At 43.4% G+C, this 19378-nt stretch overlaps 1 protein-coding gene across 1 annotated transcript in view; it reads right to left on the bottom strand.

Annotated features, from left to right (window-relative positions):
• The window catches only part of Gars1 (glycyl-tRNA synthetase 1), a 40829-nt gene that overhangs the window by 754 nt on the left and 20697 nt on the right, over positions 1–19378 (bottom strand). Inside the window, exons 8-16 of the mRNA XM_028864112.2 lie at positions 19058–19207; positions 16288–16450; positions 13515–13679; positions 11404–11511; positions 9870–10015; positions 6354–6439; positions 4136–4245; positions 1477–1570; positions 756–946 (exon numbers count right to left, since the gene is read on the bottom strand). Of these exons, the coding sequence (XP_028719945.1) occupies positions 756–946; positions 1477–1570; positions 4136–4245; positions 6354–6439; positions 9870–10015; positions 11404–11511; positions 13515–13679; positions 16288–16450; positions 19058–19207 (1213 nt within the window). The remainder of the gene's footprint in view (positions 1–755; positions 947–1476; positions 1571–4135; positions 4246–6353; positions 6440–9869; positions 10016–11403; positions 11512–13514; positions 13680–16287; positions 16451–19057; positions 19208–19378) is intronic.

Raw genomic sequence — 19378 nt, 5'->3', positions numbered from 1 at the left:
TGCCAGGAGATGATGGTGTTGAGGCTGCTCTGAGGCTCACACTTGGAGAACCACAGGCACTGGGAAGTCAGTTCAGAGCAGCCAGGACTGGTGTGTAAGGACAAGTCAGAAACCTGTGACTCATGAAGTGGACTGTGAATTCTTGGATAAAAGCAGTTTTTTATTTCTATTTTCCTTATTATAACTATATCAAGATGAATCCTAACAGGTACTCTGAATAAATATCTGTTCAAAGTTAAACTTAGCCAGGCAATTATCAACTACAGTGCCCTCTTCCTGCAGCACTCAGCCTACCCTTCTGTGCTGATCCCACCTCACTTTCCCTTCTCGTTAATAAAAATCACAGAATATTCTATCTCTATGGACTAACACAAAGTTTACACACATTTTTATGTTTCTATAGAAATAAAATGATAAAAATGTCTAAGTTCCCAAAGCTTGCCAATAAAACTATGGCAACAGCCTCATGGGATGACATTTCTCTTGCCCAATAAACAATCAACCATAAAAACAAACTGCCGGAGACAGAGCCCAGAGCAATCCAAGCGTCTATACAATATTAGAGAAGTGCTAATGGGTATTTTCATAATTAAACCAAACAGTTTTGGGAATCCGGGCTTTGTCTGATACAAACCAATCATTAATATCACAAAGTAAAAAGGACCAGGAATATAAATACATCAAAGTCTAATTCAAGCCAGTAGGAAGCTGTGCACATGTCTAAGACGAAACATGTCAAAGAAAAGGCCAGTCACCTCTGCCCTTATCTGTCGCATGGAGTCTCGGTCCCTCAGCGTTGCGGTGTGGGGGGTCTTGTTCACCGTATCAAAGTCAATGGTGATGCCGAAAGCCACGCCAATCTCATCCGTCCTCGCATAGCGCCTTCCAATGGACCCGGAGGAGTCATCTACTTTATGAGACACGCCATTCCTGGTCAGAGCTTCCGCTATCCAGAATAAAGTGAGGTAAGAGTGAAAGACCGCAGTAAGTCAGTGTCAGCTAAGTACAGACTGAGATGCTCAGGAAACAGAGGACCCCGAGACAAGAGAGCAGCTGGTCTCCCTTGCTGGAGCCCAGACAGCCACTGCTATCTACACCTGACAGAGCTATACGGGAAGGAGGCCCGGACGGGTGCTGAGGTAAGAGCAGCCACCTTGTCTGCACAGCCCTGAGCTGCTCACACAGGCTTCTCTTCCCAACTCAGAAGGGGGCTAGCACTCCTGGGATCCTTTCCAGTGCTGTAGACTCTGGCTGTAGATCCAGGAGGGTGCCTCATTCAATAAGAGCAGCCAGGAATCCTTAAATCTGGCTCCTGACTCCCCCAATGCTAAGATAGCTGAGCAAGTATAAGAGCAGAGGCTGAAATCACATTTATTCATACTCAATCTCCGCTTTTACTGAAACAGACAATACATTCTGTAAAACTGAGTCTGTTGACATTGCTCCCATGGAGATTACCCGATTGGATTTGCTTACATAATTCCTTGACAAATGGCATGAACTCTTGGTTTTGGCTCAGTGGAAGGACAGAACATTTGAATGGAGCAACCACAGCAGGGAAACTGAAGAACTAGATGGTTTAAAAAGAAAGAAATTCAAATATTAGTTTATAAGTAATTGTTAACGTCCCAAAGCACACATAGATGTACTCAGTAGGTAACTCAGACCACTTGACTATCAAAATACCAGACACGGGATATGCTAATCAGTGTGACAGAAGGAACAGCAGAGAACCAGGGTGAGAGCTTCCTCTGAGCTTGGCCCAGCTCGATGATTCTCTGAACTGTCTCCACTTCTAAGAGTGGATTTCCACCTCCCCTCTGCTGAGCTCACAGATACTAAAACTCCACGGTGTGAAAGCATTCTGAACACTGCTGTGTATGTATGGCGGTCAATTTACATAAAAGAAAGCCTCACCTTTCTGAGGACCACCTGATGCCCCTCCCAGAGAATTACGTAACACATGGCAGTGCCCAAACCCCAACCCATCAGTTCTTCAGAGAAGAATCCACAGGCCTTGGAGACCAAGTGCAACTGAAAACTTGAATGAACTCAAACAGCAATACTGTACCAAAGAAACTGAACAAAAAAATAAAAGATGTCCTATCAGGCTACCCTCCTACACTATGCACGAACGAGTAACTCAAAGTCAAAGGGAGCAGATGTTCTGTAACAGGCCAACCAGCTGGCCATTTGGGGCTGGAATGACTGAAGGCAGTTCTTAAATAGCACTTGTACAAAAGGTTCATTTGAAGGCAAGAACATGCAACTCGAGAGTGGATCTGTCCCATTAAACCGCTGAATGAGAGTCCAGGCTAGCTCCTAGTCCCAGCTTAATTATCCCTTGAGGGCAGGCAATGACAAATATCCCACTATAAGGGATTCTTGTACTCCAGCAACACCGAGGCCTACATCCCAGGATATTCAAAAGCCAACTCCCTCCTCCATCTTGTGATGATTCTATTTCACATGAGAAGGAACTTGCCTTTACAAAAAATATTTTTTTTTTTAATTTCACTGGAAATGTTTTCATACCAAATTTGTAGGCAAATGGATTAAGTAAGTGGGTGCTAATAATTCAGAAACATTTTTGGCTTCCCACAGCCTAATCAAATTTCTCTTCATGAAGGGACTCTATGTAATTCATAACAGTGTGACTAATTTATTCTTGTTTAGCCTTTATGAAATGTCTATTAAAGCTCTAGTTATATCAATACTGTTCAATTCAAAGAAACAGCCAAAAGACTTTTTTTCTTAAAAACTAAAAACCTTTCTATTAGAAAAGCAAGCAGGAAAAACATGAAGCAAAATCAACATCTGAAAGAACACCTTTAGTTCTGTACACCACCACTCCCTGACATGGGCTGTCTACACGGGTTCTATTGCCTGGGCCAGGCTCTCCATCTACCAAGGGAGGACAGCGGCTCCCTCACGTCGGGAGTGAAGACACAACTTTAGCGGAGACAAAAAGGGCAATTGCTGCTGCTGCTGTTGTTTTTGGTTGTTGTTGTCATGTTTTTCAAGACAAGGTTTCTCTGTGTAGCCCAGGCTGTCCTGGAACTCACTTTTTAAACCAGGCTGGCCCAGAACTCACAGAGATCTACCTGCCTCTGCCTCCCGAGTGCTGGGATTAAAGGTGTTCTCCACCACCGCCCGGCCAAAAAGGCAATTGTATTAGCTACATAGTACAACAGTGTGTCAGGCCTTCTAGAAGGCACCAAGAATTCACCTGTTCATCCTTCAAGGCTCAGTGCTTGGCAAAGAGCCGAGGGTTGACATTCAGTGGTACAAATATACTTGGCTTTGGACTGTAGGTAATGAGACTGTTTCTTCAATCGATAAGATACAGGCAGAACCTCTTTCTTTTCTAGCTAGCTTTTTGACCATTCTCCTGGGAAGAGATGTTCTGCTGATGTTACAGGAATATACTTCCAAGACAGCGAGATGACAAACAAAAAGGCTCACAATGTCAAGGAGACAGAGTGGAAGGCATGGAGCCAAGACGCAGGGTCATCAAATGAAGAGAAAATTTGAGGGGATGGATGAGGCTTTTATAAACTCCAAGTTCCTCAACGCTTGAATGCTGGGAAAGCTCCACCCCTGATGCTACCCACTCTACTCTAGATGCTGTCAGGTGAACACTGGAATTATGGGGTGTGTGTGTGTGTGTGTGTGTGTGTGTGTGTGTGTGTGTGTGTGTGCATGCATGCGTTGGGGGAGTTATTAAAGGGAAACAAAACCCAACACTGCACAAATGCCTGGGTCTCAGCTCTAAACTATCAGTTTGCTCGACTAGAACCTAGGGGTTTACACCTTATCTTACAAGTATGCCAGACAATCCAGGCAGCTTGGCTGGGTACTGAGAGCGCACAAACAATTTTGTTGTCTGGCCAAATTCCCATCTTTCTGAACTTTCTAAAAACAAAGGGCCAAACCAGAAAGGACCACGTCAGGCACCAATGCGACACAGTTCCCCAAATAAGCCATCTCGGTGCAGAGACCACCAGTTAGCTACGACAATGGCTTCCAGAGTAACCTCACGTGCTAAGGCTCAGATAAGACACAAGAGTGCCCTGCTTGAGTGTGCACGTCACCAGGAAACAACAGCTAAGAGCTCATTCCAGGGGCAGCTCACCGTTCTCTGCTCATCTCCTTCTCGGACATGGAATGTATGTTCCAGTATGGTATACATGATCCTGCCCAGGCCAAAGGAGGGCTCAATTACACTCGGAACAACTTCTTCCACTGCAAAAGAGGTGACAACTTAGTGATATTCTCTCCAGAACCGGGTGATGCAACTCAGAGCCCTGAACTAATTAATCCATGTCACTAACGTTATCTCTACCCTAGATGGACTCTGATCTCTGAAGAGGATGAGGAATACACTGTAAGATCTATGTGCTAATAAACACACACACACACACACACACACACACACACACACACACACACACACGATCCCTTTGAAGAGAAAGTTAGAATCAAAGAATGTTAACCCAATTTAAGACTTTATTCACATATCATAAACACAAAGCTTGGGTTCCAGGAGCAGTCCTTCTAACTAGTAAGCGATGAACACAGCAGCAGCTACACTCACTCTCTACCACCCATTTTGCCTTTCTAGGGAGCTAAGAGACCTGGAGCTTGTATTAAGACTTTGTGAAACCAACTACTGGGGACTAGAGAGATGGCTCCCAACTGTCTGTAGCTCCAGTTCCAGGGACTCTGAAGCCTGGCATACATGTGTTACCCGGACATACATGTAGGCAAAATACCCATACACATAAAAAACAAACAAACAAACAAAAAAAATCAAAAAAATCAAATCCCTTAAGCCAGACCTGGTAATGCAAGCTCATAATCAGGAGGCTGAGAAGGGAAGATTGCTAGTTCAAGAACTGTCGGGGCCAAAGCAACTTTAAGGCTAGCCCTGGACAACTAAGTAAAGCCCTTCTCAATACAAGAGATGATTACAAGGGCTGAAGATACAGCACAATGGCAGACACTTGACTAGCAAGTGAGAGGTCCTTGGCTCAGTCCTCAATACTGCAAGAAACATGGAGAATGAAAAAATACCAACCCCAACGGCTAACAAAATTAACAAAGAACAATTCCTACATGCAACAACTATGATCTGTATTTGACTTTCTGGCTTGTTACCAGGTGAGAACACTTTCAGAGCCAAGTCAGTACCATTGTGTTCAAGGCTCTGGGGTCAGGAAACACTGAAGGTAGAATCTGCTCAGGGCCCAGCATCCCATCAAACACGTTCCACGGGGCCCTGGAGCTCTTCTATAGGCCACACTCGGGAAATGTAACTTACTCCACGGAGAAGCATCATCATCTACTCCAGGCCTCGGGGAGTTCCTGCTCTATGGGGCATGAGATAACCAGGACCAACGACTCCCTGGTCTAGAGAGAGGCTGTTTTTTATCTGTGATAAAGGAGGCACTGTTGTCATGTGCTTGCAATGGAAGTGCTTTCCCTTCCTGTACAATGTGTTGCACTCATCCTATCAAAAGATGCATCATGCTGGCCGAGTGCCCTCCTGCCAGAGACCGTCAGCACCACCCGAATAATAAACTGTACTAACAGAGTCACACACCATGGCTCAGTATAGCACCTGCCTACCTAGCATGGACAAAGCCCCAGGTTCAATCTTTAGTACCACAGGGGAAAGAAAGAATGCATTTTAGGAATATAACCAAGGAACTTTTCCTGTCCGTCCTTTGTAGCATCTGAGTAATGGCAAAGTGTAGGCTCTGAAGCAGCTGTCAGGACACAACGGCCGTCCTATTCACCCCTGTGCTGGACATGAGGCCAGGTCTACCTGTCCACTGGCCATAGCTTTTCAAGTATCTACAAGAGTTTCTAAGAGCTTCATTTCAGATCCAAGTCACCTTCACATGTGCTCCAAAATACACACTGCCTAATCCACCGAATCTGCCTGACAAAAACAGATCATTATCCTTAGCTTTATAAAAGACATTAAAAGCAAAAGAACTATCGTAAAGCTTTTTTACCCTGCCCCGAAAAAACCCCAGCAATGTAGATTAGGGGAAAGAAAGCCCTTTTACTCAAGAAACAAAGAGACTTCTCCTAAAAGCAGTAATGTTTTCAGTCAGATTTCACCCTATGTACCTTGGGCCATAGAAAAAACAAGCACTTTCATTGTTCAGTACGGAGACAAGCCTCTTTAAAGAGAAAGACACCCAAGTAAAGGCTTTTCCATATCCATTAAGTGGCCTTTCTCTTCAAAACTTACATAAAATAGTTAAACCTTTCTTTCTTTTTTTTAAATTCAGGATTCATGACTGTTATTTGCTTGTTTCTTTATTGTTCTCATAAATTACCGTGTAGTGTTTTCTGGAATCTCTTCACACCGACCATGTCTTTCGTTAACTGAAATGTTTTCCCTTCAGTTTCAATAGTGAATTCCCTACAAACAGAGAAAAAAAAGGACAAAACTCAGTACACAGCAGTTAAAACAAGCCCCCCTTCTCCAGGATGCTGAACCAGCCCTCATTTGAAGGGCTACCACAGTTTGGTCTTTGCTCCAGATGACAACTCAAGTCAAAGTCACCTCATAAGGACCACCAAATTATTACCCAAACAATGGAACTAACCATATCCTGGAGAAGATGTCGAAAGTGTGGCTCGCTTTATAAGTCTACAAGTGATTTAACGGCAAATTCCTCTGATCTTGAAGTAAAAATTAAATATAATAACTTAAAAAAAAAAGGTGTTTTAGAGTAGCCAGATTTGTTTGATATGGCTCTGCAGGGAAAATGGCCACTGTTCTTCACACTATCCCAGCAAACATAAACACAAACGAGCTCATCACCACGCAAAAATAAAATAAAGATGACTTTAAACAAGTTCCCCGACTGTTTGCTCTGTGAGTATAAATCACTGCCCCCAAGGCTGCCATAAGTTCGCATCCTGAGATCAGTTACAGGTTACCAGGGCCACTCCACAGGGCCCTACATTCCAGCTATTTTCTCACTTCACTGTGAAGGGCAGTTTGCATTTCTCTGGCCTGATGGCAACCCAGAACTAGGAAAGAGCCCTCCTGTGGTTGTCCTGACGCTGTATGGGGTCCTTGTTACCATTACCAAAATGCAGGGCTCTTCCTGTCATAATCTTCTGCCTCATCTGGATGGTCTCCACTGACCTCCTGTAGTAACTATTGGTTTGAAGTGTGTGTGTGCACAGTGTCATGTACTCTGTGAGTAGTCTAAATGCAGAGTAGGAAACACGTGTAGAACAGTTAGAATTAGCAAGAAGATAGCCACTGCTGGAGAGGAAGCCCAGCAAATGGTCCTGCAGAGTCCACGACTGCTAACAAATGCAAACATACACACCATCGTGGCCTCAAGTTCCCAAGTCCCTCTCTGTGCCCTCACTCGAAATGACAATTAATCCACTTTCCATTACAGGAAGTGTCTTTCCCAGGCTTCTATGTGACTAGTCTATGATGAGACTGGAAGGCAACCCTTCAGTACGAGAAGTCATGAACTAGGTCAGGTCTCTCGTGTACTGTTTTTTCATTTTGTTTCATTTGAGTCTTTTTGTTGTTGTTCTTGTGTCAACCCACTCCCCTGAAAACGGTGGAGAGCGATACACAAAGGGAGAGGCGGTGGAGGAACAGTGTTCTAACGCACTGTAGACTGCTCTACAAATGGCAAATTCAGTTATTAACAGTGTGCCTTCTCATTCCTAATGCGGTCCTCTGCTGCTCAGTCTACCAGTTACAGCAGACATCTACTGTAACTAAGTCGCCTGGCTTCTCTTCAGTTTTGTGGTTTATATGTTATTTTAAGTTCTAGGTTTCAGTTGTGTACACATCTAGAAATGACATGACCCCTTGGGTTACATGTTCATCATTATAAAGTGTGCTTTTCTGACCTTTTAATTTCCACTGTCTGGAGTTTGCTTTGACACTAACATAACCACTCCAACTTTTGGCTAATATTTATATTAAAAACTTGATCCTTTTACTTTTAAACCCACTGAAGTAAGTTTGGTGTAAACTGCAGTTAATCAAGTCTGGAACTTTTGGAGCAGATTGACTGACGATCATTAATTATTTTATTTCACTGGCATTTAGTACAAATCTGCCATCTTACAAGTTTTTTTTTTTTATCTGTTCCAACTGTTCCTTGTCCCCTTTTACCAATTTTCTAGAGGTTTTTTTTTCATCAGGTTTTATCACTCCATCAATTTTTACAGTAGTGTATTCCCAGTCATTTGTTCTTACTTTGGCATGCATTTTATTTCCATACATAAATTCCATAACACTGTCGCTTTTGCTTTAAATAGTTTGTTCTCTTTTTGTATGTGCAGGATTGTCCGTGTGGCACATGTGAAGGTCAGTGGTTGTGTGGGATGTCTTCCTTGAGCCCCTGAAATCTGCCACACAGTACTGAGGTTCAGATGCATTGCACAAAGTGTAGCTTTTATGTGGGGGTTGGGGTGGGAACTCGTGTCCTCAGGCCCACATAGGAAGCACTGGATCCCCCGAGCCATCTCCCCAGTGCTCAGTCCACCGTCTTTCTACAGCACTTACAGCATGATTTATACTCACTCCCGAGTTCTCACTGTTAAAGCTCCTGCACCGTTAGGAAAGATCTGCACTCCGACACTTCCTGGAGCGTTGCCCCGTCGGACAGTACTGCTGAGTCTGGCACATCTGTACCTTTGGCTCTAGACACCTAAAGACCCTAACCCAGTGTTCTGGCTCCTATCATTCTGACAAGAACTCTAGATCATTCCTATCTTTTTTGGCTGTTATATAATGACTTTCTCCCCTCCTGGCCGCTGTAAAGGTTTTTCTCATTATTCCCAGTTTTCAGCCATTTGAGTCTTATGTGTGTGCCATCATGTGATTTTCTGTCTTCAACCTGCCTGAGTCAAGCTCTTAAATCTGAAACTGTTTCTTGCAACCGTATCATCAGATGTTTGCTCCACACACTGTGACTATCAGGCACGTGTTTGTCTGGCATTGTCCCACGGCATCCCCGGCCTCTTACTTTTGATGCTCTATGGATAGTTTCTCAAGTTGTGACCTTAAATTCAATGATCTCTCCTCTGCACTGTTTAATTCACTACTGCCCCATGCAGCATCGAGGCAGCAAGTCGAGGGGACAACTGGTATTTGTGTTTACACTTCCACTTCTCACGGTGGTTCATGTTCCCGTTTATAGTCTTTATTAAAGGCTATGTTTGTGAATGTTCGCCATATGCGGGCCGGTGCTCACGGAGGTCAGAAGAGGCCTGGAGCTGGACACACTCTTCGCTGTTGAGCCGTCTCCCCGGCCCTTCCTTTATATTCCATAAGAACATGAACACATATGTAACCACCTTACTATGTTTGTGCATTTACTAGTCATGTTCCGTTATTTCTAGGTCTTTTAATTAATTTCCCTCATCAGGAGTCATATGATGCTGCTTTTACCGATGTTCGATAACTTTTTATTACTGTAGATGCTGTACTGTTTGGTGCTGGATTTTGTTGTATTCCTTTAAAGACTCACCACTGTTGCTTTTATATTTATGATGACAGAGTACTCCACGCCTCCAGAAAAAAGTTAGATTAGCTTCTAATCTAACTCAGGAGTTCCTCCATGAAAATCACTAGAAAAGAACCTCCTCCTGCCTGTTCTTCTGAGATGCTGGGGATTGAAGCCGGCACAGTGATCATAAAGATAATAAAAAGATATTTCTAGGATATAATGCTGAAATTCTAGCAAAGAGAGTTACTTAAGCACAAGTAAGTCATGGACAGCATTCACCTTAAAACCCTTCTAGAAACACTCATCTTGGCCCTGCTCAGCCTGCAGTGGCCCCGGGGAGAAGCAGCAGCTCACCCTTTCTCGTTCAGCAGCTGCTCCATCTCGGTAATGTAGCACTCGTCACAGGCGCCAAGGTACTCCATCACCAGCTTTGCGTCCTTCTTGTAGGCCTTGCCCACTGCTCCCTTATTGGGCTCAAACTGCACAACGTTGACTGTTTTGTATGCAACAGTCAAGGAATCGCAACACAGCCCTGCTTTAGGATTTGGAAAACAATCTCACCACTCAATCACAGTGTAAAACACCATTAGTCCTGTCAGCAGCAGCAGCCCAGACCCTGCTATTCCTCTTTCAAGCACAAGATGAACTAGGTACAGCCTTACTGGAGTAGGAGCTGGGAGATGATTCTGTTGGTAAAATTCACACAAGCATGAGGATCTGAGCTCAGGCACCCAGCACCCACACAAAAACCGAGCGTGCCCGTTCGTGCCCACAATTCTAGCATTCAGGAAGCAGAGACAGGAGGACTCCTTGGGGCTGCTGTTCAGCCAGTCTTGGTGAGATCAGTGAACTCCGTTTTCAGTGAGAGACTGTCTCAGAAAAGAAGACAGAAGCAATAGAGGGAGACACTCAATGTGGACAGCTGGGTCCCACATGCATATGTCTTCATGCACCCACACACACATGAACATTCACACATAAACCACATACAAACGAAGAATAAATAAATGCCATTAACAAAGAGTTTTAAGGTTACAGTGAAATAAAGGAGGTATTATCTAATCCACAATATATCTCAATCCACAGCACAGAAACTTCTGGCAATGTCTTTGGCCAATGAGGTTGCTCAGCAGGGAAAAGTGCTTGGTTCAAAGATGATAGCCTGAATTAACTCCCTGGACCCACAGGACAAAAGGACGGGAGTGACTCCTGGAAGTGTCCTGACCTCCACACATGTGCTGTATCAAAAGCACAAACAAGTCATAAGTCAATGTAATTTTCTTAAAAATCTGGTTTTGTCACTAGTCAACCCTAATAATCAGCTCACAATTTCAGAGCCAGATAAAGAAGCAAACTCAGCGGGCATGGTGGCACACGTGTTTAATCCCGGCACTCAGGAGGCAGAGGGAGGTGGATCTCTGTGAGTTCCAGACCAGCCTGATCTATATAGACTGAGTTCCAGGCCAGCCAGGGCTGCTATACAGAGAAACCCTGTTTAGAAAAACCAAAGAAGGGGCAACTTCCCATTCTGCTAATTTACAGAGCCAATGAGCTAAATGATCTTAAAATGGCTCTCCAGTTTTAACAGAACAACATTCACCAGGTATCATATATGAAGGTGAGGTGCAGAGAAAGGTATGTTGGAGACATCTGAGAAAAAGGAGCACCCAGAAAGACATTCTGGGTACACGTCTAAATGTGTGTGTCTTTCAGGGTCTAATGCTGTGCATGTTAGTGAGACCCTCCGTAGGGACTAGGAAAGGAGCAATGAGGGGTACCAACCATCAAGTTTCAACAATTCCAAAGCTCTCTGTTTATCCACAAGACAAGGGACAAGCTGGGGCTCACACACCTCTAGCCTTAAGTTTGGAGTGGCCAGAAAGGATATGGGTTCTTTCAGAGGTTTCTCAGCTACTAGTGGGACTTTGGTGACTCGAGCATGACAGGACAGGTCGTAGCAGGAACGATCAGCACATCCAACGATCTCAATCCAGCCCTAGGAAGACAGAACCAATGAATTCATTTCCTGCTCACAATGGCTTTGTTCATGAAAGCATGCAGACAATAACTTCCAAATATTCAGGGACAGTTCAGTTAGAGAATCTCCAATTGAATTTTGTAAATTATTAAAAAAAGAACATTTTCATACAAGAGGGAGTTAACACTCCTATAAAGTACATAGAGGAATTAACACTGTATACTCAGTAGCCTTATTTTCCAGGCTGACACACAATGCCATATTTCAACTCTGCAGCAAATGAATAATCTACAAATTGATTATGGAAATTAAACAGGAGTCTGACCAAAACCTATAGGCTTGGCTCAGATTTATAGCCAGGACTGAAAACAAATGTGGTAGAAATTATTCCTCCCACTGGATGAAGTGCAATTAAAAAGCTAACTTTAGTTTAGTTTAGGCTGGGCATGAATGTAAGCACCAGACTCAGTTCACTTAACTGAGCTAAAGGCACCTCACACACGTGGATAAAGGATCAGTCACTGAGGACCAGAAGTGTCACACTCCATTTCTTTTTAATACCCAAGATACGAAATTAAAAAAAAAAAAGTTTTCAAATAACATATGTTGGAGTGATTTGCCTGTAGCACCCCTAAAGTCCTACACTGACACCCTAACTTCCTCTGTGACGGCACAGGGAAGAGGTGCCTTCAGGAAGTTATTAGGTCAGGAGGGTAGAGTTATATGGGTTGAGTGCCCTTCACTGGAGAACTCAGTGGACAGCTTTCTTGCCCTCTTCCCACAGGTGAGCAGAAAAGAAGATGGGCCAAGACGGCAATTGTTAACCCAGTAAAGCATAAACTAAGACACCTTTACAGATGTACCATGTGGGTAAGAACAAGAAAGTCTGTAAAAGCTAATCTTAGCTACTGCTGAGGGCAGTAGACAGACATGCACGCATGCAAGCATGCTTCCCCCTCTACCTAAAAAGTATTGGAAATTCCAGCCATTGGTGGCTGCTTAGAATAAAGAAGGTAATGAAAAAACTCATAAACTCAGAAATTTAAAAATGAAACAAAAAAAGGCATTCAGGCTTTTAGGCTGGGTGGGGAGGCAGAGGCCAGGTGAGCCTTGGGAGATGAGCTGGAGGCCAGCCTGATCTACAAGGAGTTCCAGGGACAACCAGAGATACAGAGAAATCCTACCTTGAAAGACCAAAAAAAAAAAGGGGGGGGGGCACTGAAAGCATGTAATTTGAATAATATGACATTCACTACTTAATACGTCCATAAGTGTTACTTGTGCTCTTAAATATACATCTGGATGGCTATTCTTCATGAATATAATAATTACCATACTTAAAAACTAAACTAAAAAGTAGAATTACTCTTAGTAATATAAAGCTGGAAATGCAGCTTTGGGAAATAGGTTACCCTGTTCAAAATAGAAGAGTGTAACTATGACTTCTCTCTCTCTCTCTCTCTCTCTCTCTCTCTCTCTCTCTCTCTCTCTCTCTCTCTCTCTCTCTCTTTCTCTCTCTCTCTTCCCCACCCCCATCTCCTCCATCCCTCCCTCCCTTTTACATCTGTCTATAACAAAAACACATGAAAAGAAAGCATCCGTCTTTAAAGGGGAGGGCTAAGCAGCCTGGATCCACTCAGGAGGCCAAGCCAGGAAGATCAAATCCCAGGCGGAATGTCTTTAAAGGTACTCCCTTCTCTCTGTTAATCTGAAGCTTTTGCTTTTATTTAGCCCTAACATCTAACGTCCATAGCAGAAGTCAGTCTCCATGCTAGGACCCCATGCTTGGATCCCTGACCTCAAACGTCAAGGACATCACTTGGAGTAAGACAGTTTGGACTCTAACCCAGCTGAACTCCCTCCTAAAGACGGGGAGAATCTGCATCGCAGGGGCTTTAAGACACACGGGGCAGCCCCTCTTTACAGGAGCACAAGTCAAGTGTTGTCTAGTTAGTCTCTCTGGTCCACTCTGGCACGAAGAACAGTAAGCATCAGTAGAAACCTCACTGCAGTCTACTTACATAGGACGTTTTAGACTCAGCATCCCAGCAGTCACACGCATAATGTGCCATCTCATTCTCCATGTGCTGCCGGAAGCGGAGTTTCTCAGGAGATATTCCAACCTTCGTGAGGTAGAGGTAGATGCGGCCAATGAAATAGCCTAATACTGAGTTGTTAATCACCCCCTGAACAAAGAAGAGTGCAGCAGGGAAAATACACATCAGTGTCTTTGAAGACCAAGGAACGATCTGTACAATTTCATAGTCTACTGAAAAAAAGGACACACAGAGTAAACTTTCCTCCTGCTTTCAGAATGAAATGAGATCCTGGTTATTTTAAAAGTGGTAACATCAAGTTAACAAGTTAATAATGAAGTTGTCAAAATATGGTTAACATGCTGGGCATAGAGGTGTACACCCTTAATCCCAACACTTGGGAGGCAGAGGCAGGCAGATCTCTGTGGGTCCCAGGCTAGAGCGCTCTACAGAGTGAGTTCCAGGACAGCCAAAGCTAAATAGTAAGACTCTGTCTCAAAAAACAAAACAACAAAAACAAAAACAAAAATGCCTAATGTCCATGGACTCAACTGCTGCAGCACACTGTCAGCCCTACACCATATACTTCCTAAATCCAGTTTAAAATGACCCAGATTTATATTAACTAAAGAGATAGATTGAATTTTTTTGTTTTCCAAGACAGGCAGTCCTGGAACTCACTCTGTAGACAAGGCTGGCCTCGAACTCACAGAGATCCGCCTGCCTCTGCCTCCTGAGTGCTGGGATTAAGGCATGTGCCACCACTACCTGACCTTGATTTTTTTTGCTTTTTTTTAATGTATTCTTACCCACTGAAATTCCTCTGCTCCATATAGTACGGATCATTTTTTAACTTTAGTACCAGATCTTAGAAATGGTCTAGCCTCACCTCCCACCACTGAAAGGTGGTCCACTGGTTAATTTCGTCAACTTGACACACACCTAGAGATCCCTAAGAAGAAGGAATCTCAACTGAAGAACTGCTTCCATCGGACTGGCCAGTGGGCATTTTCTTGACTGTTGTAAAAGGCATGTAAGTCCTTGTGCTCAGAGAAGCAATAAGGAAACTAGGAACACACAGGGTTGTCTCTTTAAAGGGAGATGGATAACCTATTTTCTGCCCCAAGGCTGGGGATAGACTTGGTTAATAGCCTGGTGACCTTGATCTTCCCCAAGACCCTTGAGTTTCTTTGTCTCAGTCAATCCACAGCACTATCCTGCCCCAGACCCTTATCTTGACCCTGTTTACTCAGGTAATCTTTATGGAAGATGTTGCTTGTATTTTAAAGAGTTGGAAATAGTCGTGTCTTAAGCTTTGTTGTTCGTATGGGATTGAATTAAATAACACCAGGAAACTTTTTTCCAAATTGTGGTGTGCTTAAATATGCCTAAAATAAACCACTCAGGGTCAGATTCTCAAAGTTTGAACCAACACCAGCTACTGAATCATGCTAAACCGAACTACCCTCTTAGCTCTCAAAGATAGTTCCTCTGCTGGCCAAGGTGGGTGCAGAGACCCCTGCAGATTGCTAATAAAGGAGGGTCCAGCCTACTAGGAGTGAAACCATCCCTGGAGAGGGGTGCCTGAGCTGTGTAAGAATGGGGGCTTAGCAAGCCAGGAGAAGCAAGCCAGTAAGGAGCATTTCTCCACTGGTTTCGTGTCAAGCTCCTAACTTGGCTTCTCTCTAAATAAACCCTTTCCTCCCAAGTTGCTTTTGGTTATGATATTTAACACAGCAGATCATTTCCACAAAATGGGCGGTACCTCTTCTTGTATATGTCTGGGACCAGATGGCTCAGTGCTCTTCCAGACAAGTCAATCACTACTGGGAAGCAGCTAATGAGGCTAAGTTTCCACTCACTCACTTCTCTAGGCAGATATTTAAAGAAACCCACCAGCATACAGGCCTATAACCCCATGCTCTTGGCAACACAAAGAGGCTTGAATCCAGAGTGTTTGATTTTCCTGAGTAAAATTCTGTCTCTCTCAAGTGGTGCAGATTGTTAAAGTAGGATCAGTTAGATACAGTACACAGTCCAAACCAAGATCTATTTTCTAAGTCCTCTGCTCGACAAGAATTTTATTTTAAATGTATGTGTGTATGCAGAGGACAACTTGCAGGAATTGGTTCTCTCCTTCCACCACGTGGGTCCCAGGAATCGAACTCAAGTCCCCAGACTCAGCAGCAGGTGCTCTACTTGCTGAACCACCTCCCTGGCCCATCTGCTAACATTTTCCTGTTTTTTAAAATTTTAATTTCACATACATTGGTGTTTTGCCTACATGTATATCTGTATGAGGGTGTCAGATTCCCTAGAACTGGAGTTAGAGACAGCTGTGATAAGCCATGTGGGCGCTGGGAACTGAACCCGGGTCCTCTGGATAGCAGCCTCTGAGCCATCTCTGCAACCCCTAAACATTTTTCTTAACTCAGCCTCACGGCTCAGAACTGGGTGTATCTACATAAAGCAGACACTACATGGGGACTGGAGCTGTAGCTCAGAGCTAGGTCACTTGTTCAGCATGCGAGGACCTAGGTTTGCTCACCAGTACCACAGACAAAACTGTCAGGGGCTGAGGATGCAGTTCATGCACTTGCCAAGCCTGCATATGCCTTTGGGCTTGACCCACAATGCTGCAAAATAAACAAAAACACCGCTAAAGTCAAATATTTCCTCACCCAGTACACAACCAAGTTGCTAAGCACTGCCATCCAAAACTGGGCATAATCTACATCAGTTTCCTCCAGAGTCTCACCTGCTCGACAGCGTCTCCCAGGCGCATCTTCCGAGCAGACTGTCCGCTGACCTGGGCTTTCGCCGAGTACAGATAAAGGGAGAGGTCGGCCACACTCGGGAACTTGGGATGGTCTTTCTCAGTGGGGTCTACAAAGTGCTCAATCTCTGCCATTGTGAATTCCCTGGAAGAGAAAAGAAAGAAATCTGCAGGCTTAGTTATAAAACTCAGTCAACAACAGCTCCTACTTCCAGCTGCTCATTCCTCCACAGATAAAGGGCCCAAACTCCAGGAATTTCTTGTGACCAAGCAGAACGCTGGCTTTCTAAGGAAATTACCCGAAGACTTTAAGATTAAGTTTCTATAGGTGGTTGTTTCGTAAAAAAAAAAAAAAAAAAAAAAAAAAAAAAAAGTCAGTAACTGGCCTGGGCTACAACTTCATGGTAGAGTTCATACTTACTATGCTCAAGGCCTTAGGTCCACTCCATAGTATCAAAATAACAACAATAAAAATAATAATAACTTCAGCAACAACCTGCTTTCAAATATTAACTCCTTCTATGTAGCTATACCCAAGAGTATCAGTTATAAGATTTTTGTTTGTTTTGATTTTTTTTGAGCAGGGTTACTCTGTGTAGTTCTGGAACTCACTCTAGAGACCAGGCTGACCTCGAATTCAGAGAAATCCGCCTGCTTCTGCCTCCCAAGTGATGGGATTAAAGGAATGTGCCATCACTAGCTGGCAATAAAAATATTTTTTAAAAGTGGATTAATACAGCCTTTAAAATAGGAAGACAAGCAAAGGCCACATACAAGAGAAATGAGATGCTGAACAGCGACACCCACATAAAATGATTCTGCTTAAAGCATCAGGTCTTTGCACAAATATATACTAAAGAAGCCACAGACATTTACTTTCTAAAGAATGGGAAATTAGAAGTGAACTGAAATGGTTCTCCGGGTTTTAAAGCAGTTTGATTGACTATGTTTTATGGCTCCAAACAAGTAAATGACTGATAATGGCACCAAACAGATGGTCTCGTTAGAGTAAGAGCTTCTAAATAAAGTGTTATTCCAGGCAAAGGACACTGGGCATGAACTGAACAAGCCACTATCAAGCTCAGCACATAATGATGAAATAAATATGCACACGGCAACGGTTTTCCAAAGAGATTTCTCTGAATTGCAATTTAGTAGCTATTACAGGGGAAGGGAGAGTGTTTTAAGTTAATTTTATGAGTCAAAAAATCTTTTTTAAAAAATGGACACAATCTCACTGGTGTACTCTCATGATTATCTCAGATGTTCTAGAAGCAACACAAAATTGCACAGATTGGCCCTAAACATAGGAAATGTACTGCCAAGAGCTCTGGGTTTTCAATTTTACTCGTTAATGGCACATTTTATTTGGTCCCACAGCACTAAGTCTTAATTATCTTTCAACAACTATAAAATGTGTCTGTGCACATGAAGACTTGAGGTGAACGTGGTGCTGTGTCCTTGCATAACTTATACCAGGGTGGACAGGAAATGAACTTCTACAGTGCAGGGAAGATGGATTAAGGATCCTACCCAGAATCCCCCAAAATGGTGCTGCCAAAGTCTTTCCATCTGTTCTGTACGAAACTGCATGCCAACTATAGTTAATAATGTAATAATAATATCATCTCAGCAGCCTCTGAAGGGTTAAGATTCTTACCACCAGAGTAAGAATTGAAAGGCAACGATGTAAAAGGACAGATGAGTTATGAGCTTGCCTGTGGCAATCATTCCACAATGTATGTATCAATAACCTTGAAAACTATGATCTCTAGTTACAGTTAGAATGGAGAAGAAATGGGGGCCGGAGAAGTGGCTCAGTGGTTAAGAGCACTGACTGCTCTTCTAGAGGTCCTGAGTTCAATCCCAGCAACCACATGGTGGCTCACAACCATCTGTAATGAGATCTGGCGCCCTCTTCTGGCCTGCAGATATACATGCAGACAGAATACTGTATACATAATAAATAAATCTTTTTAAAAAAAAAAAAAAAAGAGAGAGAGAGAAGAAATGGTGGAATTCTGGGTCAGAAGACCGTTTTGGAGCCCAAGAAAGCTAACTACAGCTACACAGCCTACTTGTGTATGGACTATATTACTCAGAATGATGACGTCAGGAAGAAATATGGAAATCACAGACTTATATCACAGTAGGCTTCGAGAGAAAGAGAGACTAGCCAGTGCCAGGATGCCTCTTAAACATGCCTGGACACATCAGACGGCGCAGGCTATTAGACAAGCAGGTGTCTGAACTCATCAGTGTTGGCTTATCAACTGCCCTATGTCATAAAGCCCCTACATACCCAGAGGCTGCAGCCAGGACACACCCTCCCAGCAACGCCACCTACCCTGGACACTACCCATTCTTTGTAACACTAACATACACACACACAGACACACACACAGACACACACACACACAGACACACACACACACACACACACACACACACACACACACACTGACTGACCCCATAATAGACACCAATGACAGAAAGGCATTGGTTTCAACATCAAGATCTCTATATCCCCAGAACAGGTTATAAGCAAAGGAAAAGGTAACTTCAGAGCAAGCAGAAGCCATAAGCTATTATCCAGGCTCCTTCCTTTCCCTTATAATTCATGTCCTCAATCAAAACTGCCACCCTCACCAGAGATTACATTTGGGGGGGGGGGAACAGAAATAAATCCAAGATCAAGATTAAAGCACAAGTATGTCAGTTTACACCTCCAACCCAATGGCAACAGTAATACCTGACTCGGATCAGTCCAGACCGAGGCGAGATCTCATTTCTAAAGGAGTTTCCGATCTGGGCAGCAGCAAAAGGCAATTTCCCTTGGTTGAATTCCAAAAGTCGCTTGAAATTCAGGAAAATTCCCTGTGCAGTTTCTGGTCTCAGATATCTATAAAGTTAAATAAGTCAGGCTGTTACAAGTAAATTGTGTCTTTCAATAAAACAAAGTCTGTTACAAGTCAAGTATCACATATATCCTTTCACAGCAAAGTTATGCTTAAGGCCTAAATTAGAAGGAAGGGATTAAATTAAAAGGAAGGGATCCTATCCTGTCTTAAGC

This window comes from Peromyscus leucopus, chromosome 3 (genome assembly GCF_004664715.2).
Source record: "Peromyscus leucopus breed LL Stock chromosome 3, UCI_PerLeu_2.1, whole genome shotgun sequence".
NCBI lineage: Eukaryota > Metazoa > Chordata > Mammalia > Rodentia > Cricetidae > Peromyscus > Peromyscus leucopus.
Note: the sequence above shows the minus strand (reverse complement) of the source record. Positions and strands in the feature narration are given on the sequence as shown.